Source organism: Stigmatopora argus, chromosome 10, assembly GCF_051989625.1.
Source record: "Stigmatopora argus isolate UIUO_Sarg chromosome 10, RoL_Sarg_1.0, whole genome shotgun sequence".
NCBI classification, from domain to species: Eukaryota; Metazoa; Chordata; class Actinopteri; order Syngnathiformes; family Syngnathidae; genus Stigmatopora; species Stigmatopora argus.
Window position 1 is genome coordinate 14730880 of NC_135396.1, and position 27143 is coordinate 14758022.

The following is a 27143-nucleotide window of genomic DNA, read 5'->3' on the forward strand; positions in this document are numbered from 1 at the left end:
CTACTATACATGTCTTTGGAATGTGGGAGGAAACCAGAGTACCCAGAGAAAACCCACGCAGGCCCAGGGAAAAAATGCAAACTCCACACAGGTGGACTGACCTGGATTTGAAACCAGGTCCCCCACTGTGAGGCCAACGGGTTGGTGTAAGATGTGTTCATTGTAATATTTGTCTACATGAAAAAAGTCAGGCTAATAATAATATATGTATTAATCTTTAAAATCCTACGATTGGCTGGCCAACAATTCATGGCATCCCCTGCCTGGTGCCTCTAGTCAGTTGGGATAGGCTCCAGCATCTTCCACGATCCTTGTGAGGATAATTGGTTTGGGAAATATGTGAATATTTTTTTAGAATCTAAAACCTGTCACCTGTTGACAACTTTGGAATACTATTCATATTGTGTACCTAATATTGATGTTAATATTCACGCAATCTCATCAGACGTCCGCTCAAAAAGTGTACCGCCATTTTGGATTTCTCCCTATGCTACTAAACAATTTGCTCCTTGGCGACCCGCTAAAAATTCCACAATTTTCTTGTGGCTTTTCACTTTTCATTCCCCAAAAATTGGAGCTTGGCTGCAAAAATCGGCAGAATAAATACAAAAATCTACACTTTTGCCAAGCTCCAAAATAGGAGATAGGACAATAGAACGGAAAAACTTTGTAATTCAATAATTCCAACAGTTTACTGCATGTGTATACCAGAAAAAAAGTAAAAGCATCATACAATGGGCAAGAACTACTTTCTTTCACCACCTCTACAAAAGATGTCTGTAACAACGTTGAGTATAGCCGGTAGCCCCTCCGAGCCCACTCAGAAATGTTTCATATATTTCTGTATTGGGCTGTTTTCACGGCAGTATTTCCGGAAAACTGAGTTACACGTGCTGGTAGAGTCATTCCGCACGCCTCAAAACAAATCATAGATCAGACATGGCGTAATATTTATGGTGCTGTCCCGTACATTTCTTATACTCTCTCATCACTAACGTCTGGTGACAGGTCTACTTGAAATTAATATACCAACGCCTGTGTGTGTAATACATTGCGTGTAGTACATTAAAAAAAATTCAGTCACCTTATTGACGATTAAGGAAACATCTGTGATGTTTCTTTGTTTCTTACCAATGTAAGATCCTCAACAAATCATACACCAAAGTAGTGGAAACTTTAAACTTTGATGTGTGTATGAACTCCTTGTACTCATTGGTAAATGTAAATAATCCAAGTCATCCAAAAATGGTACTTCAGAAGCCTTTCAGTGGCAAAGAGCAACAGATCTGGGGGTTTCAGGTCACAGAAAATTCCTACTGTTGTAGGTGCACATAGCATTGTATTTTTTACACAGACTCATAAAGCCTCGTGTATTTTTTTCTGGTTTCAAATGGAATTCTACTAGGCTGAAATGCTAGCATTTTCAAGAAATAACAAATGAAAGAGCACTACATACAATGTTAACCATGAATGGGAAGTTTGAAAAGGTTCTACATCAATAGGGGGTCGCAAAAAAACACAACAGCATTACACCAAATTCCCATGTAGCACATTAAAACTGTTAGAACCTTGAAGGACAACCAGAATTACCATTCTCTTTGTCTAATCAGCTGAACAGGACAAAATTGCCTCACACATTCATATTCATCTGCTACTGTAAATATGAACATTTTATTGACTAACTCTGGCTAGATTTTAGCACTTTATGTAGCACATTAACCTTGGGGCATCAGCATTAGTTAATTTGCTAATCTAAGAGTCATCCTCATATTTGAAAAATACTAGACAAATATATAAACGATAACTTACCTGCCAGTAACAAGAATGTGACTGGTCCACAATGCTGTCCTGATCACATCTAAAATAGAGGTCATGCGGCTTCTCAGATTCCGCTTTTGACTTGTATACTTTGCTGTGATTGTTATTGTTTCCCCCATGCTACAAATGTTTATAGTTTTATTGTAACTCTCAAACCTATACTGCAAACTCTTCTCCCTCGATCTGGAGGATATTGCTTTGGTATTGCTCCAAAACAAATCACTAACATACTCCAGTATACGATTCCCTGCCATAGATTGTATTGTCGGAGTAACAACGCATGATAGAATAGTAAGAAGAATTCCATTTCCCTCTAAATTCAGGAACTGGGCAGACACTATCAGTGCTATGTAAGAATAGAGTGGGGCGTCTGGGTGGACTGGACGGCCGGGAGCCTCGGTGAGGGTGGATTGTTCCAGAAGCGCGAGCTCCGGGTAGCCTTCCGACTGACGCCGTGACTCTTATCCAAAATAGTAGCGGAGCTGAGGGTGGATTTTCCCAGATATTTTTCTGAAGTGCAAGCTCAGGGTGACCATACAGCAGAGGATGTCGCCCTTACTCAAAAATAGAGCGCTCCGTGCGGACTGGATGGCCGGGAGCCTCGATGAGGGTGGATTTTTCCAGAAGTGCAAGCTCTGGGCGAACTTACAACCGTCACTCTTATCCGAAAATAGAGCTCTCTGAGTGAACTAGATGGCCGGTCGTCGCGAGGTAGCAGAGTTGACGGGGAATTTTCCCATAAATTTTTCAAAGTGCGAGCTCTGGGCGTCCTTATGCCGGACAAGTCGCTCGTATCTGAAAATAGAGCGTTCTGGCTTGGAACAAACGCTCTCATGACCTGCGTACTAAATACACATCTTCCATTCACCATAATTGTACTGCACAGGTCTCTCGTTGTCATTTTTTATTTTAAGATTAAGCAGAGAAGAACTACTGTCAGAAGTGAGTACAGTACTTAAAGTATTTATACATTCATTATTGTCAAGTCAACTATGGAGAAGATATGTCTGCCCCTCCTCCAGACCAACAGGGGGCAGAAAAGAAAACCCAATCAAAGTCACCTCACCTCATTTCCTGCCTGAGGTCATAGGTCATGAGCCAGGATACAAATTCAGTAGTCCAGCCTTGAAAGAAGACAGGCAAAAAAGGAACAAGAAATACCCTTCAGACCCGATCACACGTAACTGGTAGGATCAAAAATACGTACCACTTAGATGCCAGCTGATTGATGCTTAGTTTGTTTTCTCACAACCATGAGTTGCATTCTTTGTGTTTTCCTTTGACTTGGATTACTCTTACGACCAATCTCTGTAAAGTGAATGTTCGTGTTTGATTTACTCAATCAGTTAATGTACCCATTCACTTACACTCTATCATTTGAACGCTCTTCTGCTTTTCTGTAGTAAATTCAAGATGTTATTGGTAAACTCTGATCAACATAGTAACTTGAAACTTGAATGATGTCACATGCTTCCTTCTTTCCCCCTTTAAGGTTTTCAACCTAATCACTTCCTATCACCATAAACTTCAATAAAATTGTAAACTGGAAGGATTTGAGTTGTTCCTGCTGTGAAAAGATCGGGGCCCCTTTTTAAAAGTTTGGGGCAAAATTTGAAGAAAGTAGAGAGAACTTGACAATTATACATTCATTTTTTTAAAATAGTAATACATTACTATATTTGCGTATGCATACAATTGTGTAATGTTTAATATCTACACTTCTAAATATTGTTTGGACGCAAAAACTTGCGTATGGTAGAAATAATAATGGTGATCCTACTTCGCGGTTTCTGGATTATCGCGAAATTATCTGCAAAATTCGATGGAATACTGTGGGTTAAAATTTCTTCGTACAAAATCTGACTTGAATTTCCACGTGCAGTTAAAACTGCAATTTTACCAGCATGTGATTCTATTAAGCGTTTTGGAGGCTGGGGCTATGGCCCAGCTATTTATACTAGCTGATAATGAAAAGGGGCTGTCTTTTGTGTGTGTGCGACACACTGTGCTGCCATGGAATATTAATGGACTCAGTTTATTATAAAGATTTGTCTGTTGCAACTCGTCATTTCTACAGATTTTACTTGCAAATGAACAACAATGACTGTTGCACTATTTTCGTTGGTGAGAACAACTCTATTTAGTCAGGTGTTTGCATGCAGCACGTTATCTTATACACTCCTGTCGCAGCAACCTAATGAAATGTCTGCGAAAAGGTGTAAGTGGATTTATGATGACAGAGCATAGTGTCCTCAATGATTCATGCATGGATGGCACAGAAAGTGGGCTGCTGAGACATAAAATATCCACTTCACAGATTAAACTATCACACCATAGTGGAACCTGATGCCCATTTCTGAGGAGTCATGAATCGATTGTGTACAAACCATAGTGGTACCTCCTACTTAAGAATGTCTCGATTCATGAAATATTCAGGTTACGAAAAGCCTCAAAGGATACATTTTTTTCCAAGATACAAATGAATTTCAAGTTATGATTTTAAAGGTAGCATGATATTAGCGGCCCGGCGGCTTGAGTGGTTAGCACGTCGGCCTCAAAGCTCTGGGGTACTGGGTTCAAATTCAGGTCGGTTCACCTGTGTGGAGTTTCCCTGTTCTCCCTGGGCCCAATCACACACACACCAAATGGGAATCTATCCAACACTTGTTATGTATTGGGTTGGTTGGGGAGCAGAGTTGTACCCAGGCGCAGGAAAGCAGGCCCACAAGCAAAGTGCTGGTGCATAAACTTAAGGTTTAATAGGGAAAAATATTACAGCAGGGGTGGCCAAGTCTGGTCCTCGAGAGCCCCTCTCCAGTCTTTTTTCCATATCTCCCTCCTCTACCACACCTGAATCAAATGATGAACTCATCAGCAAGCAGTGCAGAAGCTTGATACCGATCCAGATTATTTGATGCAGGTGTGTTGGTGGAGTGAGATATGGAAAAGAGATAGGGGCTCTCGAGGGCCAGACTTGGCCAGCCCTGAACTACAGAATACCTAACAAACTAAAAAAATTATATAACAAGGAAACGGGGAAGCAAAAGGACAAAAGGCAATTTAATGACAGACAGAAAATAATTCCACGCCCGACTGACAATTACAAACACCCGGGTAACACAAGGGAAGGAGTGCTGGGAAGGAGAGCCAGGTGACACTCATGCACAATCAGATTTGTCACTGCGCAACCCTTTGAATTAGTCTGCCTGTGCGTCTATCTGCCTCCACGGTGTAAACTACCTTAACGATCTACACGACCCCTTTCCGGAAAACAACATATATATAAAACTTGTATACTTTCATTAACGCAATTGTCTCAGCGTCTGCATTTGGATCCGCCGAGCCTCTAAGCTTGGCACAAACTTGTTTGATTATTAAGATACGTAAAACCTTTATTTCAATGGTATGCCGTTCTATTTTTCAAACTTTCCCCCGTAATGCCATTCAATTAGAAGGTGTCGCTCTATTTTCCGACTAGCTGGTCAGAATTTTGAGAAGATGCGGTAAATATTATGGATGAAAAGAGAAACCAGGTAACATATACATATTTATTTAACAAAAGGCACAAATTCAAGGCGATTACTAGTAAGTAATTATAAATTCACTGGTGACAATCAAGTGACACGTCGCTGTTGTAGCTGTCCTCATCCACATCACCTTCTGCATCAGCGTCGAGTGTCTGAGTGAGTTCACGTTCATCGTCGCCAGCATTGGCTCGCGCTTGCTGGAGAAGTTGCAAACCAGGTGCTCACAGGTTGCCGAATTTGGTGAAGCTCTTCTCGCCGTGCAACATCCAGTTCTCGTAGAAGTGTCTGACTTTGGCCTTGAATGGGGCGTTCCAGTAGACCTCGGGGGCCTGTAAAAATTTGGTCCAGCCTCCTCGAATCACGGCCACATCAATATGGAGCTTCTTCAATTGCTTCTTGGTAGCATCGCTAATGTGACAACAGTATGAATCCCAGGCAAGAAGGCGCTTACCATCTGAACACCTTCTCATGTTGAGAGAAACCTCGATTTCACCAGCATGCCGCTCTATTTTCAAACTTTCCCCCGTAGTGACGTTTAATTAGAGGTGTCGTTCAATTAGAGGTGCCGTTCCATTAGGCATGCCGTTCCATTAGACATGCCGTTCAATTAGAGGGTGCCGTTCTATTTTTCAATTCTTCCACCAAGGTGCCATTTTATTAGGGGTGCCGTTCAAATAGAGGTGCCGCTCAAATAGAGGTTTTACGGTAAGTTCTGAAAATTCAATTCAATTCAATTGTATGTAACGGCTGAAAACTGTATAGGTCAGCAGGCGGGGCGGTTTGGGGCTCAGCAATTTGCTGTCCCCGCCAAGATTCTTCCTGGTGCATATTGTTTGTAGTTTTATAGTGCTTCTAATTTGCAACATGAAGGGGCTTCACTATACTTTACTGTCTGAGACATTTTTTACAAACATTGGACTTAAATAAACTCAAACTGGTTGTTTTGCTCTCTCCAGTGGCCAGAAGAAGACAACTGGGTTGTTATGTCTGTACAAGGTAGCCACAAATAAGCATTTCGTTATAAATAAAGAGGAAAATATAAGTTTCTCCATTTAAAATACAATGGTACCCTACTTAACAATCTAATTTGTTTCAGAAGTGCGTTTTTAAGAAGAGACAAAAATGTAATTAAACCAGTTCATATGGATTAAGCTTTGCTGAGATCAACTATACCAAGCAAGAGACCCAGGACACGTTAAAAGGTATAAGATAAGCAGGACACAGGTTTATTTTATCGTAGACTTTAATATACTTTTTAATTCAAATAGATTACTGATCATTATTACATATAATGTAGAATACACTTCTATGTATGAGACCTTCATAAATGTGCCATCAACTCAGGCTTGACTACATTTCCCAGAATGCACCGTTCCAACGCCGTCCATGCTAGGAACGTTTGAATGCGTGTGGCTGATGTAAATATAGCTACACAGAAAAGCCACCTTGGCGTCATCACTATCTTGTTACGACATTTTTTTCCGATGCTATATCATTTTTGCTACTGGCACGCGTGAAGTTCCAGCTTCTTTTTACGGGTGAGCTTTCGCCATGTTATCGTCTGTTCCCAGTAGGTTGTTTGCGCGAAGGTCGCGAAGCCTGTCACCATGCAAGCGCGTTCTCCAGACTAGTTCGGCTGCGCCTCCTTGTCAGACTATAATAAGAGAGCCACAGGCCGAAAACAATCGCAACCCAATAATCTCTACTTCCCGGGTTTCAAGACGAGGGATTTTGGTTGATGACACAGTTGCTAACAGCGCCAACCAAGCGTCGCAGTACCACCACCTCGCCCCTAGATGGCTGTCAAGTCTTGAAAACCGCCGCAGCTCTTGGGCTTCACTGGCCAATAGAGGGCGCAACAACAACATATTTTGGGAAGACAGTGGTCAGAGAGCTGGAGGTGAGGGCGAGGGTGCCAGTGGGGGCGCTAGCCCGCTGAAAGTGGCATCGGCTGGGCTGCTATCTGCTGCTGCTGTGGCCTTTTGCCTGAAGAAAGACTCAGATGACAAAGGTACCTTGTCAGATTTTATATCCTAGTATAGCAACCCAAATCACAATAGGTATTCGCAGGGCCTTTTTTTGCTAAGGGCAATGTGGGTGACTGCCCTGGGTGCAATCTAGTTGTTTTGTTTTATCACCCTCAATGGCAGTCAATGGGAAAGTAGATATTTGATCAATTGTCTTTTATTGTTTAATTATTGTAATTTTATCAGATTAAGATTAAAATGTCGAGAATTCTCTTTTATTTTGGAACATCCTCCCTATTTGCTTCTGCATATAGTGGCTGACTAGGTCAAAAGTATGATTTTTGTTTAAAATCTTAAGCTTTTTATTGACCTTTGGTGATTGGGTGCGTAAGAAACATTAAGTGGGCAGGTACTAGATAAATTGCAGTGTGATATCATACTAATTGCAATGCAAAAAATGACTAGAATATAGAATACAATATTTCCCTCTTCAGCCCACAGATATATACTGAAGAAATATTTGCATATGGCTGGAGTTTGGCATGGATTTTTCATGCTTTTATAATCATGTCTAAATCACACTTTCCTTATCTCTCTACTTTTTTCTTATGTATAATTTATTTTCATAAGGTGATGCCCTTTTGGAGGCAGCAAGGACCAACAATCCCGAAGATGTGGCCAGGTAATAAACTCATCACTTACACACATAGACACACATGAGACTGTTTTGATTAAAAAATATTGAAGTACAAATGGTCCTACACATATATTTTGATGTGGTAGGCTGTATTTTCTTTCTTATTGTACAAATATAATAATACAAAAATCTTCCACTATGGTGTGCAATGCCATCAGTAGTAATGGGTGTGTTTGTGTGATTATGAAAGCTTGAATGTCAGATTGATAACTATCTATTGGTCAGCAGGTGGTAGTAAAACGCTGCAGATGTTTATTAGTTTTAAATTTTTATCATTTTTCTGCAGTCATTCAAGCCTGTGTAATTACCCCTCCCAATAACTTAAAACATCTCATTGTGTACGTACTGTGAATTTAAAAAAAGCCAACTTTCGGGAACAGGCAGGGGAAACCCTGAATTGGTGGCCAGCCAATCGCAGGGCAGCAATTTTGCTCACACTCATACTTAAGGACAATTTAGAGTAATCAACTAGCCTACCACGGATGTATGTGGGAAGTGAAAGGAAACCGGAGTATACCCGGATAAAATGCATGCATTCCCAGGGAGAACATGCAATCCCCACACAGGAAGGTCCGGACCAGGGATCGAACCCTCGAAATCAGAACTGCGAACCCCGCCCCCTATCCACTCTGGTATATTTAATCAATTCGTTGTTGTTTTTTTCTCAATATATCATAGTTACAGCATATGTTGCAGGCAGAAAATATTTTATTGAGATTCCTAATTGAATGTAATAATGTGAATTTCCCTAATTCACCATGGTTACTAAAATGGCAGCGTGTTTGGTCGCTGTTTTTCATTGCTGTAATTTGCCGTTGGTGTTTTACCCGTTACTTTTGACATTATCTACTATTATTTAACTTGGGCTCCTGTTGTGCCTTGCCTTCTCACAGTTAGCCGATCAAAATCAACTCGGAACAATAAACGTCAACAATAAGAAAGTACACGCTCAAAAACATTGAATGTTTGTTTCACAATTTCCAAATTACACAAGCGAGAAGAACAAGGTATTTTATACAGTACTGGCGGCGATTCAATTTACAGCACCTCAAATTTCCTTGGGTGTGTTTTCATCTGTGCTTGTCCATTTGCCAGCTTGGGTTACCTGTGCACATGAAACAGATGGTTTAGGTGAGAGTGCAAGCAGACAGATGTGTTAAGTGCTTTGAGGTTTGTCGAAGAATGTTGGGGCGTGCCAGCTCCGACCATGGCCCAAAAAATATTAGACACAGCCATTCCACCTATATGAAGTGAAACTGGGGGAAATTGGAGTGGTAATTTATGTTTGATCACACTTTTGCACATAGAAAAGTGTAATTAAGGTTTAACTTGACTTTTTAAGAATCCCATTCTCGGGAAAACTCAACATTGTGTGATGTCAGAATGGCAATCTTGCACTGCAAAAAACATTTTCAAACATTTGTTCTTAGCCCAGATACTGTCAGAGAGGGAAACAGATCCAGCAAATGGAGTACCGGTCAGACAGGCCATTGTGTTGACTATAAACAAACACTCTGTCTGCCTGTACAATATTAGAGACGACAGATGGCTACACACACTCATTTAGTACGGTGCCACAGAGTCCTTGAGAGCAGACTCTCAGCACAAAACTTAACACACACCTGTTTTACATACAGTAACTGGTTCACCACATACTTTGACCTACCATACGGTCTTCTTTAAGCCAATCCCATCTCTGGTGCTTGTTGTCTGATTTTAAAATGAATTGTTAAGTTATTTTTCTCAACCCTATCAGACTGTTGCAGGAAGGGGTGGATCCAAATCACCGCCATCGTCTTGGTTGGACCCCTCTTATGGTGGCTGCTATTAACCGTCAGCACAGGTGAGTATTTTTGACTCAAATATTTTAACAGTAACAAAATTCATTCATAAATGATAACAGCTTATTAACTTTTCTGAGCAACAACCAGAAAAACTGGCCACATCATAAAACATAAATTAACTATAAAAACAAAAGCATTGGCTATCACAAATTTAACTTCTTTGACATGTTCACTACCATTACTTGTCTATGAGAAAGTTAACCACTGTGAAATTATTCACAATGTTAAATCTCCTGTAAACTCAAAGCAAAAATGTTGGGTTGGCTGAAAGTAAAGATTCTTGTTAACAGGCCTTACGAATTTGAATGAATAATAAAAATTAATAATAATCGTGAGTGTATATATAATAAAGCTTTAAAATGGATCAAAACAGCTTTCCCTGTCATTGCTATTCCAGAGCTGCCAACCTCTGTCAACCCCATTTCAGGAGTACCCTTGTCACATTTCCGGAGTAGTATTTCCGGAGTGAATGCAATTCGAGCAAAATCGATATAAAATGTTAAAAAAGTAAGCATAGGACAATTTAAATCAAACTTGTATTACCATGTTTTTACATTAATTGAAATTTTGTTTGTTTTTTGCAAACTATTGAAAAAGTACACCATAATGAAAATAAGTTTATCTTTGTGTTTGGGTCCTTCCACGTGTTTTACAGTCAGTAATTCCACCAAGATGTCACACTGTAGTCGCTTGTGTTCTGCAATGTGCAAATGTCGGTCCTTTTGGAAACGGCTTCAACATGGGATATTTCCTAGAATACATGCCCATAGACTTCTGCGAGTGTCTGGATTTCTTAAAAGTTTCATCCAAATTGCAGTTGAATCAAGATGGCGGAAACCGTAGCGATGGTGTAAATTTCGAGTCATTTAAATTGGAAATTTGGTAGTTTTCCGAAATTCTTGCTTCCCCCCCAAAAAATGTTAGTGAACATTTTTGGGATTTCCGGAGTTTTGGCAGCTTGTCCAGAGTGCCGAGGTTTGAGTTGCATTTCCGCAGTAACCCCTGAAATTCCGGAGTGGTTGGCAGCCCTGCTATTCTGTAGAGGTGTCGATGCCGACTGTCCATCATACTACTGGCACTTGCTAGCGTTCATACTAATGCCGTTCACATGTTTCCTCTGTCAACACAATCAGGCATGATTGAACTTTTGCACTTCTGAATCAATGTTATTGTAATTTTTTTTAGGGTTTTTTAGTATGGTACGACAGCGCATCTCTTTCACAAACGGTGCATACGAATTGTTTCAATAGGTAAAATCCGTAAAAAAGGTCCCTATTTGTGTGGCTCTCTTTTTATTTCCTGATTTTCCGGTAGTTTAAATAACGTCACCATGTTGTTGAATGCACCGTGGAATCCAGGAAATGAGCATATTCAGGGCATTGTGTTATTAGTCCTTGCTAAAATGGAAAACCGACTGACATGTATAGTGGTAGGGGCAGGCTAGAAAGCAGTGACAACAATTCGCATTTTGAACACGCCTAAAAGAAAAACTAACAAAAATCAGACCAGAAGAGTTTCTGCCTAAAACTAAAAGATTCATCACATACTTCTTCTCTGCCTTTGCCCATGTTTTCACCACATATTTTCAAACAGATTTCATGTATTTACAAGAAAGTCATCAATTACCTTACAGCACGTTCAAATAAAAACAAATAACACATTCAGAAGAATCCTTAGTTATCTCAAGTAGGATGATGTCTCAAGTGAAAATCCGACATGTCTTTTGATACTTGGTGACATCACACATCGCAGCAAACAGCAAAACTTGACATTTTCTACAACTTAAAATTTTGATCCCCACAGTTAACCGAGGAGTAAATTACAGAAAAAAATATCCCCTGCTCTGATACACTAACTTTAATTTACGAGCAAGCGTATTCTTGCTTTTAGTATTAAGCTACAGTATATGTTCAATACTATTATTTTTTTTACGTGGTAGAAATTGTCATATAAATTCAAGTTAAGGGTACAATGTGGAGAAACAAAGGATCCTCCAGAAAGTGGACTACCATTCACTTCTTGGTGTCCCATGTCGGAATCATGCAGCTGTCTGTCTGTATGACTTATTATGCGTCATGTCACTGCTTGCATTGGTACAGCAGGTTTTAAAAAGTGCAACTTTCAGAGTAACAGAAGGTCTTTACCCGGTCCTCCGTCTCCCGGTCCAACAAATTAAATTAGCCTGCTGGCCCCCAGAACACACACAACACAGAGAGGGGCCGAGGTTAAGACTGGGCCAAATCCAATTTCAGTAGCCCCCCTCCGTTTCCATCAGGAGTCTCTGGTCATTTATTTGTTCCGCGATCCCACCTGCTTGGTTGAAAAATAATGTCTAATTCAAATGTGAAAATATCATGAAATAAGTGCTTACGATGGAGGGACAAATGTCACTGGGTAGTTGCCAAGTTGTACGTTATATTTTTCTCTGTGTTGGAATACTGTTTTTCTGCATTTGCTATTGCTGTGTTTAAATATTCATCAGCAGTTACTTTTGCATACATGATGTTCAACGTAGGAATTGCATACTATTACGTACTTCAATAATACAACATGTAAAGCATGTTGAACGATGGCTACTATCTGTGATGTGTTAATGATGCGGTGTATCTCCCAGTGTGTCTGTCAACTGTTTTTTGGTTACAAATTTGATGTTTATGTCTGTATTTGGGCTTGGATGTGTGTCACAGTGTGCGTTATGAGTGCTATAACTCAACTGAGAGGTGACACTCGTCCGTTTTTAATCCCATCCTCCTACCCCCCAGTGAGCCGTCACTGCTGCAGGGAAGACGGAGCTTTGCTTCCTGCACATCCCTCACACATCGCTCATGCTCAAGACGCACACATACACTAGTCTCAGTAAGTGTTTGTGTTAATGCACAACATGCCATGAAGAGTTCGTACCCAATATTTACAGACCAACTGCCTATTTATTACTCAGTCCCACACACAACTTTATTTGCAGCTGTTAAGTGAAAAGCCAGTGAACATAACTCAGGACTAAGGTCTTGCCTGTAGTCATTTTGGACTGGCAATATAATTACTCCAGCAGTCCATCACATAATGTGGAGAAAAAATGTTGACATAGTAAATCGCCAAAACAATAATGAATTATGTATCATCATAAATTCCATCTATTGTTGCTATTGTTAAATTTGAACCCTGTTTCTTAGAAATACCCTGTACCCAACTCTGCTCTTTTTGATTCTTAAACCAATGTAGCGTGATGGCAACTAAATGCCTGTATACTATCAAATCAAGGGTTTGATAAGTCACCACATAACACAAACAGAATGTGGTTCATAATAAATATAACACATTTAACTCATTGGCTGCCATTGATGGGGATTTACGTCCAGCAGACCCGAGTGGATAACAATTGTTTATAACCTGCCTTTTTAATAACTTTTTTTTCATCAAATAATTAAAATATACTAATTTGCGCCACATTATTCTTCTGATATGAAATGGCCAAAATGTGAATGCAAGATTTGTCCTTATAACCCAGAAACCTTCACATTGTGTTGAAATTTGCATCAACCTGAAACTGTAACCTTTATCTACACAAGCTTGTTTAGAAACAAAAGACAATTGTTGCGCTATTAAAAAAAATCTTTTTTGAAAAATGTGTGTTTAACAAATAAAAGATTGGTTTTACACAGTTAGAGAAGGTGAAGAAATTCAATCACTCGTCTATTAGGATCCATCAGCCGTTTCTTGTCACCATAAAAAAAATCAACTCTCTACGTTCCACGGTTTGGACAAAGTAGTCGTAGTAGTTATGAAGTAGGCATCCAAATTTTGCTGCTGTAAGGCATTGCAATCGTGACTAAAAGCAAGCAAAAGTGTGTGCGTTGTGTGGAGCATTTTGTTGGGATGAAAGGTCAGACATTCAGTGGGTGGGCATGAGTTTACTTCGCTTTGATGTAAGGCTAAATCTGTGAGGCACAGGGCCTGCCCAATGTTTACACTCTTTAACACACAATACGCATCTCAATCACTCTTCTGTGCTTCCATGACTCCTTCGCCGTATTCACGTGCACAATAAGCGCTTAGCCGGGTGTAACGCCTGTTGATCGTGCTGACCTGTCTCTCGAGTGCCTCAATGGAAGGAGCAGGAAGAGTAGCAAAAGTGTGGGAGGATAGAATGAGAAAGTAACTGTTTTGATCTGTAAAGCAGGTTGTTGCAGAAGATTTTATCACTACCAAAAATCTTATTTATTCGGAGTGAAGTAAAATTCATTCTTTTCGTTATAAAAATTCAAACATTAACCCATTTCTTATCTTTTTAATGCCAAACACAAGCATAGTGGATTTAAAATGAAAGATGTGGTTTCGCTGTAGCCTTTTACTTTAGTTGGAGTGTATTTAAATCCATAGTTGTATTGCAAAATGTGTGTTCCGTGAGATAAAAGTTTTGGGAGTTTATTTGAAGCCTACTGTTTGTGCTTAGAATTTATTGCTTCCAGCTTTCACCATAAAATCTAAAGAGGTGTTACTGTCATTGAAGAAAGTCAAATTTAGCCTGAAAAATCTAGACAAACTAATCGGATAGATTGCAAAACATTGGCTTTGGTCAGTTGCCTGTTTGGAGGATTCTTAGGAAGAATCAATTTTCCCTAACCAAAGGACCGTTAAAACTACAAAAAAACAACAACCATGATTGATGACTCAAAAATTCTTTGCTAGTCAGACGAAAAACATTCTTTGGGATGTAAGAAATATATAGAAGTGAAGAGGGGAATCGTTTGCCAGCCTCAAAAGCAGGGTTGTCAGATAAGAGTTTGCCAACCAACATCTAAAAAGCCTTCAAAGTTCTTCAACATTCTATGGAGAAACGTCAATTTGTACCATAATGATGGGAAGACAATATTGTTGAGACATAAAAAAAACTGCTCATTATATTAAACATATCAAGTGTGGAGCATGGTAGAGGGATGTTTGACTGCCAAAGGAACAAGGTCCTTTGTTATTGAAGATGTTACTGTTAACAACACCAGGATGAATTCCAAAGTGTTAAGGAACATTTTAAAAAGCCTAAATCGTCATAATTTATTGATCAATTCTTGAGATTGGCAATGACCTGACACTGTAAAAGCAAAGTAAGGGAAGAAGTAGAATGTTATGAAACGGCCAACTCAGTCAGTTAACATTCACTCTCTGAAGATTAAATCAAGGTTATGGTTAAATTTGTAAGGTGCTTGGTGATCTCTTAATGCCATGTTGATGGATCTTCTGAAGTTGGAAGCTCATTGTTCTTAAGGTTGTAGATGCACACTTCTAGGTTGTTTTGGACGACTGACCACTAAAGGGAGGTCATTGGTCCCAAGTACAAAAATTGTCATTTTAAACCTTATCGCTTTAGTTCAAACTGATGAGGCTCCCCTCTTGGCATCCAGTTGACCTCAGGTGTGCACCAAGTGAGGCAGGGTCAAGTGAGATCCAGCGTCTAGGCCAGGTGGTCAGAGACATGGATGGTCAGTTCGACTCAAGTGTCTATTATGGTGCGTGTGAGACGGAAGTGTCTGCTTCCTGTCTTCCCTTCGGGGCAAGGGAAACAAAGAACAGTTACATGTTGACACCCCAAACCCTGAAGTTGGAATATCCCAACCTTAGCACCAACGTTTATGGTCACTCACTCGCAGTCTGTGGTCCATGCTCAGACACAGAAGTTGTTCCATACCGGAGACAGACGTACAGCAATAAAAAGATTCCAAACCTTACTGGGCGCTTCTGTTTTGACGAGCCATAGTGGTCTTAACGGTTGATGAAATTGGCGGAGAACTTAAGTGAGTTAAGCCATCCCATAAGACCTTACACAGTCAAATATATTTTCATTTCAGCTAAAACAAAAGAAACAATGCCTTTAAAGCTGAGAAAAAGACTGAGAGATGAACCAGGGATCAGACTAGTGTACCGCTTTATCCTCAGGGTCGTGGGGAGTGTTTTTTCCTATCCCAGCTAACTGCGGGCACGAGGCACCCTTCGGTCGCCAGCCAATTGCAGGGCACAAGGAGACAGACAACCATTCATGCTCACACTCATGCCTAAGGGCAATTTATATTGTCCAGCCAGCCTACCATGCATGTTGGTAGAATGTGGACTGACCTGGATTTGAACACAGGCCCCCAGAACTGTGAGGCCAGCGCACTAACCACTCATTCGCCGCGCCACCCAAATTTGATAAATGCAGAAAAAATTCTGGGACAGACATTTGGTTTTATAAAAGAACTTATGATCTCATGTTTTATGCATTTTGTAGCAACAGAAGGTTCCTTCTTAATTGTAACTATAAGATGTATTAAACTGTGTGTGTATATATACGTACATATATACATACGTACACATATACATACATACACATATACATACATACAAATATACATATATATATACATATATACACATACATTCATACACATACATATATACATACAGACGCTCCCCTACTTACGAACATTCAACTTACGAACAACGGTACATACGAACATGTCTGCAAATTGCGTTTAAGTCCAAAAATGTTCGCAAGTCCAATTTTGTATTTCGCGTCTTTTTCGGAGTAGTACTTCTTTCCGCCGCTAATACCGACGCCTGGCGCTGTGAGAGCTCAGCTCACCCAGCATCTACCTTCTTCTTCGTTGCAATGCGGAAGTGCGTGAATGTATCTCCAGTGTGCAAAGAACCTTTTTCATTTGTATCATTAAATATCTCATGCATCCAATATTGAATATGGTTGGTAAAAAGCTAAAGGCTTCTATTGAGGGAGTTGGAAGGAAGAGGCAAGCCATTTCATTTGAAACGAGTGGCAATAATAACGAAGCTTGATGCGCGTCAGAAAGTGGTGAGCGTTGCACATTCAGTACCATTTATAAACAGAAAGATCGAGCAGCAGGACCCAAATATTGAACGTTGCACAAAGTTTGCAAATCAATTGAATGATGCCATACAGTGCTACTGCATCATTTGATGAAAAAAAGAAGAAAACTGTGCAATCGTCATTAGGTCGCTTCTTTTGGCCACTTTCTAATACATAAATCTATCTCTCTCTCTACAGTACTGTACATATTCTCTCCATTTTATTAAAAAAAAATTTTTTCAGTACAAACCAATGCGTGTTACTTATACAAGCCTTAAACATACAAATGCACTTATATAAACCTTCAATATACTTATATAGGCCTTAAACATAAATTATAATACAAAATATAGCACTAAATCAACTTACAAACAAATTCAACTTATGAACAATCGCTCGGAACCAATTGCGTTCGTAAGTTGAGGAGTGTCTGTACATACACATACATATACATACATGCATACATTATATACATACATACACATGCCCGAAAAATATGGCAGTTCAAAGACAACATAATATATCTTATAGTTACGATTAAGCTGGAATATGTAAACAATGCTGGCGGTGGTCAGAGTGGGGGAATAAAAAACACAAGTTGCACGTGAGCTTTCGTCAGAGGCCACGCCAAACTAAAGAGTGACTTATAGTCCGGAAAATAAGGTAATCATGAGATAATTGGATGTGCCTACTAATTTTAAATGTTTTGTTGGAAAGAAGAATTTAACTTAATTAACCTCTACAAGTCTTGGTTAGGCTTCAAATTAGTGCTGCAACTCCTCCCAAATATAGTTAGCCACTTGATCATCAGTTAATTAGTAAAACTACACAAACTCTTTTCAAAAGCTCGTTAGTTTTGGCACCATCCTTCTGTTGATTAAATCTCTTTCTTTCATCTTTTTAGCTGCATGTGCATCCTTTCATCAGTTGCCCCTCTTCTTACTCCACAGTTTTCCGCTCTTTATCCTTGCCTGTTTACCTTACTGATGCTATTAAACCTTTTCACACCAGCTCATTTCTTTGCACAGGCCTGCCTAGCCTCGTGTGACCAGACCCAGTAAGTTGGTGTCTCTGAGGGTACATCCGTGTGTTTGTAGAAGTGCTTGCAAGGGTGAGAGCAGAGCGCTACATGGGTCATGGCCCTCCCTCACAGTCGATACAGTAACAAAAGGGGACCCCCCGATAGTCTTTTATACCTCCTCAGCAAAGTCAGACACAAAGATTTGGCCTGGCGATTCTCACCCTTTTTCCCCACATATGCTCAATCTGTCACTGGATGGTTCACTTTTTGAAGCATGGATAAACTGATATAGTGTGGAATCTCCAAGGTTGAACACCAGCAGTTCCTGAATGCACTCTATTACACACCCTGCAAAAACTAAACCACTTGCAAGAATTGTTTATAGCTAGCAGTTTATAGTTAAAGCACAAATTTACCCTTCACACAGATCAAACACATTCTACATAGAATTTAGAATCTAGACACAATGCAGTGACCAAAGCATCTTACTGTACTGAAGAGGTATGGCTTATAAAGAGTTTTAATACCTGTTTTTGTTACCACGATCATAGATAGGTTCCAAAATTAGACATTTGACAGCCACAGACCATGATTTCCTGTATTGGTCTATACTAAAACTTGCTTGACTGCACACTGCATGTGCAAATACATTCAATTTTATAATTTTAAAATGAGAACTACATTTATAAGATCCCACAACTGAAAATTAACATTTTTTGTTGGTTACACATATGCTGTTTTCTATGAGGACATTCACGTCTATGAAAGTAAGATGGGGATAAATGTTAGGCATCCCGACATTATTACGCTGATAACGTCCCCCTTCGGACAAAATTGTCCCTTCCATTTTTCTAGGCCAAACCTAGTCTCTGCAATCACCTGAAATACACTAGCAAGCATTAGTCCCTATCCGTCCAGTTGCTTTGACACAGTTCATGATGCAATTTGTCATGCTCGCAAGCTATTCACGCAGTGCCCTTTAGCTCTTGGTTAGACTCACTAGCGTACGGACAAGTTTGTTGCTTGTTTTGAGTTTTCTCTGTCTTTTGTAATCATTGTTTCAACTCATTGGCTATTTATCCATATTGAAAGTCAATGCCACCATCCCTCGTGTTTGTGTGTGTAGACAGAACGACGCCACCTGGAATGTTTGTTACGTCACAGTTAGTGGTGTTGCCGAGGTAGGCACCATTGAAGGACAACACATCTACAATCCATATGGTGCCGGAAACCGGTCCGACCCTTTGCCCCCTCTATATACTATTATGTACATATGACGAGGCAGACTAGTGTCTAGCGCTCACTCGGCTGTATCCGCCATAACGAGACAGATGAGGTGAACCGAGGAAAGAGTCAAGGCCAATGTTCTTGTCTTTATATTTTATGTCTTTGTGTCTGTCTTGAATGAGTGTAGTGGGCTTTTTTCCATATTCATGTGCTCGGTTCGATTGCCATCAATAGAGCAGCATGGGTGGGATTGTAGTAACACATCGGACACCTCAGCATTTTCTTTTCCTGTGCAATTTTTTTTACTATATTACGGTATATTAAATCTCAACAATCGGGTGTGGATTTTATAGTGTGAATATGTTATGGTAATATCCTTTATACATGTTCTTCATTTTATGAGTATATGGAACTCTGCATGGAAGAATGTGCATGACAACAACCCCAATGGTCTTCAACAGTGTCATAAAAATTTAATTTATATTATTGTTAATATTGACAGATGTATTCTTTGAAATATAATATAATTGATGACGGAAACGTTCACACAAAGATACAATGCAAATTGCAGTCAATTTAATTGTAATTATTAAAAGCATTAAAATATAAGATTAATGAATTATTATATATATATATAAATAAGTTGAATTGAAATAAATAACTTTTTTATTTGCCTTTAAAAATTGTCCACTGAAGCTCCCTTTCCAATACCACTACTAATTCAAAAACTGAAATCGCAGTAAAAACTGGTAATGAAAAATGCAGAATTTGGAAAAAAGAATAAAACAATAAACAATCAAATTTTAAAATATATCGCAAGAGTGGAACGGAAACATTTTTTAATTTATATGACACAGGATGTGACATACCCAGCCACATGACCCACCCAAATGCAACAGGTTTTGAAACCATGGATCTTCCTTAAGCAAAATCCTGCAGGATGAAACTTTACAAAGCTTTTACAAAAACATCTTCGAATGAAACTTGCTTTATTTTCCCTGAACTCTTAAAAGATTGCTTTTATTTTGCAAAAAATGTAATGGAAACATAGTTGCTGAGGCAGATTTGGGGTGCATCTTATTTTAAGATTTGCAGGCTTCTTTTTGAAAAATAGTCTACTTATAATTTTGAGGGGATTTAATAAGCAATTAATTTTAAAGATCCTGTTTATTTTTATCTACAAGATCAATAAATGGATCTGAAATACAATAATATCATATTTATTATCCTTTGAGTAAATGTGTCTTCTAGAATGCACAACCCAAGGCAAATAAACCACCAAGACATATGTAGCAAAGTTTATCTTTTAATTGTTTTCTACAACAATTTGACAAAATTCTATCAGACAAGTATCGCGTGAACATAAAACTGACATTTGTGACTTATTATTATATTATATAAAGGGACAATGCTTTAAATATTGAGTTTTTGCTGTTTTTCAGTGTGGTGAAGGTTCTTCTTGAAGCTGGTGCTGATCCAAATGCTGGAGATCATTTCAACAATGTTTATGACACCTCAAGGGAGATAGGCATCCACTCGCTAGAAGGTGAAAAAATGTATAATGTTAAATTTTATGTGACTGGTATTACCATTTACATTTATGTCTTGCAAATGTAGACATAGATATTAAGCAACATTTGGATTTGCATAAAGATTAGCATATATGCAAGTTGTATTTCTTGTGTATGATTCCTTGTATATGTTCTTTAATAAGTGCACGTGTTATTTGTTTTCCTCCTGAGCTGCAAACACAAGCACGCACACATATGGGCAGGGTGGCACTGACACACTTGGTCCCCTCCCCAGCCTGTGTTGGGTTTCTGCAGACATATTTATATGGGATATGTATATTGCAGACATTTATATGGCTGTCAGGTTTGAGTCCACGCGGGGCCAGCACAGCGTGGGGAAGCGTTTCCCAGATGCACGCTGATGGATGGGCTAGGGGGGCCTGTGCGACGCTTTATTGGGTTAGCTATGATTATCCTGCCCTGCCCCTCTCTCTCTCTCTCCCTCTCTCTCTCCCTCTCTTCTCGTACACACACACTGCTGAGAAGAATTGTTGTCGAGAGTGGGATGCAGGAAGAGGAAGACTGATGAAGGAAAGGAGGAAGGGACAAAGTTGGGGAGTATCCATGGTTGAACCAAAGTTGAGATGGAGAAGATGCAGTGAAGAGGGAGGGATTGATGGAGATGGCTGGCATGATGAGGGAGAGGAAGTCAGGAAATGGATGAGACAAAATTATTGAGATAGAGGCTGTGGGTGGGGGAGGAAGATGAGTGTGCATGTGGTGAAAGTAATTGATGGATGCCAAGGAAGGAGGTGGAAAAATAAAGCAGGATGATTGAGTGTCTAAGATGAAGCAGAGAACTCCGTATCTGTTGTTGGTGAGGAGACCACAAAATGTAACTCCTGTTGGCAGGGTCATTTTAGACCAGTGGGACAACATTTCAGAAATTGAAAAACTCCAAAGCGAGAACCAAGAAAGCCAATTTTGTAGTTGAGTGTTGCTGTCATTACCGCACATGCTGGCAATTTATCTATGAGCAGGAATTGATTACTTTTCAAAGAGTTCTTTTAGATTGATAAGATCTAAGATAGTCTTCTTATTAGTTTCTCATTAAAACTATTCTAGACTTGCAATTTCAGATATAATGTAATGTTGGGCTTTCTTTCCCTTCCTACAGTCTTAGTGTCCAGAGAGGATGAGTTCAGCAGCAGGTTGAGCAGCAGGGCTGGTTTCCGTGGCTGTTCAGCACTTCACTACGCCACACTGTCAGATGACCCACGCACTGTCCGCATGCTGCTCGAGTTTGGTATGTCACAACTACAAATATTAGGAGTACATTGAATTGTATAACATGTAACACAATGTGAAAGGGAGGGGGGGTCATCATATTTATGTGCCACTATCATAGCATCCCAACTAGGCCTGGGCAATATGACAAAAATGGTTATTACGATAAAAAAATAAAAAATAAAAAAATCAGTCTGTCAATAATTATCACGATGCCAACCACATATTTTTTCTTTTATATTTGAAGCTTCAAAATTCTGTGAATAAGTAAATTACTTTCCTCGTTATACAATTACAACAGTAACTACGTTATTTACTTCATAAGAAAAGAGAATATAAAATATTATGATTTTAAAAAGTATTTTTGTTGTTCTGTTGTGCAATAAAGATAAGACTACTCCCTCCTTAAACGATGAAAAGTAATGGATAATAAAACCCTGCTGTGCAATATATGATGAACGAAGGATGCTAAATATGAAATAAATAAAATAATCAACTGAAGACATCATCGCCATTGGCAAGAAGACTGTTTTCAGCCTTCCACAAAGAAACATTGTAAATTTATCACACACGCCCATTTAATTTATATATCTTTTTAAGTTGGATGAACTTAACCCATTTAGATTAGAACTTAACACGTTTTTGATTTTTGCAACATTTTTATAACAGTTGCATAACATGGTAAGACTCCTTGATATCAAGAAAAGAATTACAGGCTGGCCTCAAATGAGGACAGTGTGTTAAATGGGTTAAGCAATGTTTCGATAAGGCTGCTATTTTTGCACATGTATTCAAGAGGTATTTAAAAAGAAAGCAAATGACAGGGAGACTTCACTTGGACCTTTTGGTGGGTCAGCTCGGTGTTGTCCTGCATCTCATAATTGCTCATTTAGGCTGTGTAATAGTCCTTTTGCTTTCATGCTCTTTGTTAGCCGCTCTACAACTAACCATGCTAAAAATAGCTGTTTGTTCCATACCATTTTCTTCGTCTACTGAATGTTGGTTTGGCACTAGCGTTCACGTCGCATCAGCGCACCCCTTCTTTGCGGTGTTCGGGTGGTGTATTTGCAATTTAAATTTATCGAAGGATTTTATTATTTTTGTTGACAAAAATGGTTTGACCATAATTATCGTTATCGCCCAGGTCTAATCTCAACAGTTGTTTCGACACCATCACCCAGTAACTTCACCACTTCGAAGCTTCAGTAGATTGCATTTTTTTATAATAAGTATCCAAATAAAAATTGGTTATTAAAAATGTCAAAATTCACACTGAAACTCGCAAGCGGAAGACGGGAGGAAAATGGCAGAAGTCAGGGCACCGCTTCTTCTTCAGCGCTGAATTGGGTGGCACTCAGCGCCGAAGCTGAAGTGATATTTCACCATAGAAGAGTGTCACGGCGGATAATATTAAAGGCATAGAAGGACAACGCACCAAAACTGATGAGGGCAGTTTACAACAATAGGGCCAGGACATTGATGGAACATGGTCAGAGCCATTGAATTTGGCAATTGTCTTGACAATGTCGTGTCCTTGTACAAAAGTATATTTGTACAAGAAAAGAAACAGCAGTTGCCATGTTCCTTGTGCGATGAAAACGAGCTTTCATCGTGAAATTAGCCCTTAATGATTGATATGTGGATATACTCTTTTGTGACAAACTCTATGGAGATATGTGTCAGGGCCGATCGCACTACACAGAGTTTATCTGTGTTTCATCACTTATTGAATGAAACTACCAATGAATTTCCTCCTGAGAATGAGAACTTGACCTAACCCAACAACTGATCAAAAGTAACTCCCAATTGTTAAATCTCAACCAGGACGCTCTCACAAATGGATGTCATTTAAAATGTTAGTCGATTAATGGGTTCAATAACTCGTGCGTTTTGCTTTTCTGCTTAATGTGAGAAAAGGGCCAATACAGCTAAAAGAAATACTGAACATTTTAACATATGCATTACATGTTCAACTTGAGTGCTTTCTTTAAATTATACTTCTGGTCATTTATTTTCTCTCCATTCCATTTTAGAAGTTCGTCAGTTTTAATTCATTTCAGATATTGTCTCTGCATCCTACAAACATTGTCAATGTACCACCACTTACCCGCGTATGTTCCTGAGTAATACAAAGCTCATTTGAAATTGATCACTTGTTAATACTACGTTCTTTTTCACCCCCGTCACACTCGCACCTGTCGTTGACACACACACATACATTCATAGACCCTGGAGGCAAAATATCCCCCTCAGTTTCCAAGCGAGGAGCTCTTAAACAAGCCAGGCCTAGTTGAACTGTGACCTCTGCATAGAACATGCCCTTGGGGTAACACCACACTCACAGGAAGTGTGTCTTTTGTGTATGTGTGCAGGCACAAAATGTCTTTGTGCACCCAAATCTCCATTTTAGGGGTGTAAATGTGTGTGTATTCATGAGATTTTATTAATTTAGCAGTAAAATATTTGTGGTTTTATTTTTCCCTTTACTGCCTGTAACACTTTTTTCCTCAAATAACGTCACTACACCATCACAATTATTAATATCTTGTTTATCGTCATGATGGATGGTGCATTCAAATCCGCCCGTCCAATCTCACCCCTGCCCCTACGAGCACACTTAAACAAATCACCCTGTGTAACTCGATCAGATAGATGCATTCCCTTAGAAGCATTTTTGAATTGGAAAAAAAAAGTTAAGAACTTTCACAATGCCAAGACATTTGTTTTGGATGCAATTAGATTAAGGCAGAGTGGGTCTTACTTTGCAGTGGACCCACCATTGCTTAGTTGGCGCCACTATCATGACCAATAAATATCTTGACATCGCTCGTTGCTATAAGCACTATACTGCCCATTTTTAGTTTTTTTAAAAGAGCTTGTAAAGTGAATTTGGTTTCTAAATGTGGTATATATATTTTCAAAGACAATTGCTAATAGTACAAGAACTGAGAACTATGTCCGGAGTCATTCCAAATTTGCCTTCAAATTTCTTAAAAACTTCACTTTTCTGGTTTCTGCTCCAGTACAGATTCAGGAATAATAGCTAAGAAACTGTCAAAGGCTTCATTACCTCACCTTCGAGATAGATAGACTTCAGGGGTGCATATGGAATCCGATTGGTGTAAAAAATAAAATTAAAAAAGTAGATTTAATTAAACTTACTTTTCGGCATCAAACAATTTGCAGCCAAAAATTAAGACTCTAAAAAAATAATCAAACTCAAGCAAACAGTCATTTGAAAGTAAAAATTAACACTTGCAATGTTTACAATTCTTGTTTTTTACGTTCTCTCTGCCTAGACTTTTACTCTTCATTCCAAACTTTCTGTCTTTCTGCCTGTAAAACAGATTTTGCTCACCTCCTGTTTTCTCATACACTCACAGGTTTTGCGTTTACAATTTTTAACACAAATATCACAGGTGAGCGGGCTTTATGTGAAGTGCATCCTCAGACGTTAAGTTCATATGCCTCAGAAGTTGTTATGGACTTGCTGCTCTGTTGCGATATAAAAAAAAAAAAAAAAATTATCTCCTTGTTTTGTCCTTGTCAGTATTATGATACGATGTCTTGGTTGTAAGATATTGAACACAACCAAATGTTTAATAAAATAGCATGAGAAATTGAGGTCAAAAATGGAAACTCATAATTCATTCTCTGAACCGCTTATCCTCGGGGACGCAGGGAGTGCTGGAGCCTATCCCAGCTGACTTTGGGCGCGAGAAGGGGGACACCCAGAATTGGTGTTCAGCCAATCGCCTGGGATCGAACCCAGAACTATGAGGCCGATGCGCTTACCACTCGCCCAACAGGACACCCTAAATATTTTATTTATATTATATTTGATTAAGATTTTTTTAATGAATTCATAATGCTCAATTACTCAAATATTTTCTGTATTTGATATTTATTTGGTGCTGACATTTCAACAATGCACACCATAAAATAAGACACAAATGTTTAACTTGAACAACTGTAGAGTAAAAATTATGTTCAAAATATTTCTAAAAATACCTTTATACTTATTCTTTTATTTTGACTTTGTATTACATTTTGGTGTTCAGTTGCTTTCATTTGTTTTCTGGATGACAATGGAAGGGTTCATTTTGAAACTGGGCAATTCTTTTGCATGGAGTTGAGGCAACCAGAAAAAAGAGATTTCCCAGCATCTCAGAATTTGAGCAAAATAAAAGTTTAGAAAGTTGGAAAGAGGCCTGACAGTCCCCTTTTTAGCTGCTTAAAAGGTTTTGCATTGTCTGTTACTTCAATCCATCTTTTAGAAATTGGACTGTAAAAAAAATGGTTACCCAGACTAGCAAGCTGCAAAAGAGAAACTTTCAAGTTTCCAGTCTTGCTTAGACTTGAAATAAGGAAATATTTTTGAGGTGTTTTTAGGGTTTGTTAAAGTTCATACATTTTTGACTGACTGTTGAGCCTGCAATGACCTGATAGGTTAGCTTCCTACCACTTTAGGCTTTTAGCAGTAGTATTTGTGCAGCTCAAACATGGAGGAATGTGTAGGCATAAGGGAGTAGCTAGATATAGTGGCGTTTGATTGACAGTTGACAACTGAGCGGGGGCTTGGTTTCACCAAAAATTAAACTGATTTTTTTTCCGTAATGATTATGATGTTTAAAATATATGCTTGTTTTTTTAATGTTTGCAACAACACATTAACACTGCTTTGTGTCAAATTCAGATATTTATTCTTACTTAGAAAGCAAGTTTTATAATCTTTCTTTTCTCACTTCCCTCTTTGTCATACCGTCACACGCCAAATAAAGTTATAAAATCACAGCATTGGGACATTTCTGCGTGTGTGCCATCATGCACTGTATGTATACTTTGTGTGTGTCCTATACCTTTTTTATTTCCCCTGTGTTAGTGTGAGTCCACCCTACCCTTGTAGCCTTGGGTTTGCTCTTTTGGCCTTAGTCGGCCCTGCACTTACATCTCCATCCATCACGGTCTCCTGGCTTCCGCCTCAGGCCCCCCGCACCCCACAAGTCCCTCTCCCTACCTGCAGAGGCTCTTAGATGTTCCCCAGGCTCCACATCAGTCCTGTGGCCATGAGGCACTTCTTAATCGGCCAAAGCAGGCACACGTGCCCAGAAACGCACACACCAATGCATGCACAAAGACCAGCAGGGGCTCTCTCCTGCCAGCTGCTGTGAAATAGAAGGCGGAGGAAATGGGAAAGGGGTAGGCCCCCTAATAGGCATAACTAAAGCACTCCTAATGAAGGGATCCTGTGTATGCAAGTGTGTGTGTTTGACTGTAGAGCTGCAGTGCGCTCGTATGTGTCGTTAGTGTTGATTCAGTTATAAAGTGCTATGGCCCAGAGCGTTGTCCTGATATTAAAGCACTAAATGATGCTATTTATTATGTTGTGGG

General features: G+C 39.3%; 1 protein-coding gene across 1 annotated transcript in view; it reads left to right on the plus strand.

Annotated features, from left to right (window-relative positions):
• The first annotated feature begins 6712 nt into the window (after positions 1-6712).
• The window catches only part of clpb (ClpB family mitochondrial disaggregase), a 41526-nt gene continuing 21095 nt past the window's right edge, over positions 6713-27143 (plus strand). Inside the window, exons 1-5 of the mRNA XM_077611576.1 lie at positions 6713-7356; positions 7943-7994; positions 9766-9852; positions 20397-20500; positions 21643-21771. Coding sequence (XP_077467702.1) covers positions 6897-7356; positions 7943-7994; positions 9766-9852; positions 20397-20500; positions 21643-21771 — 832 coding nt within the window. The 5' untranslated portion in view covers positions 6713-6896. The remainder of the gene's footprint in view (positions 7357-7942; positions 7995-9765; positions 9853-20396; positions 20501-21642; positions 21772-27143) is intronic.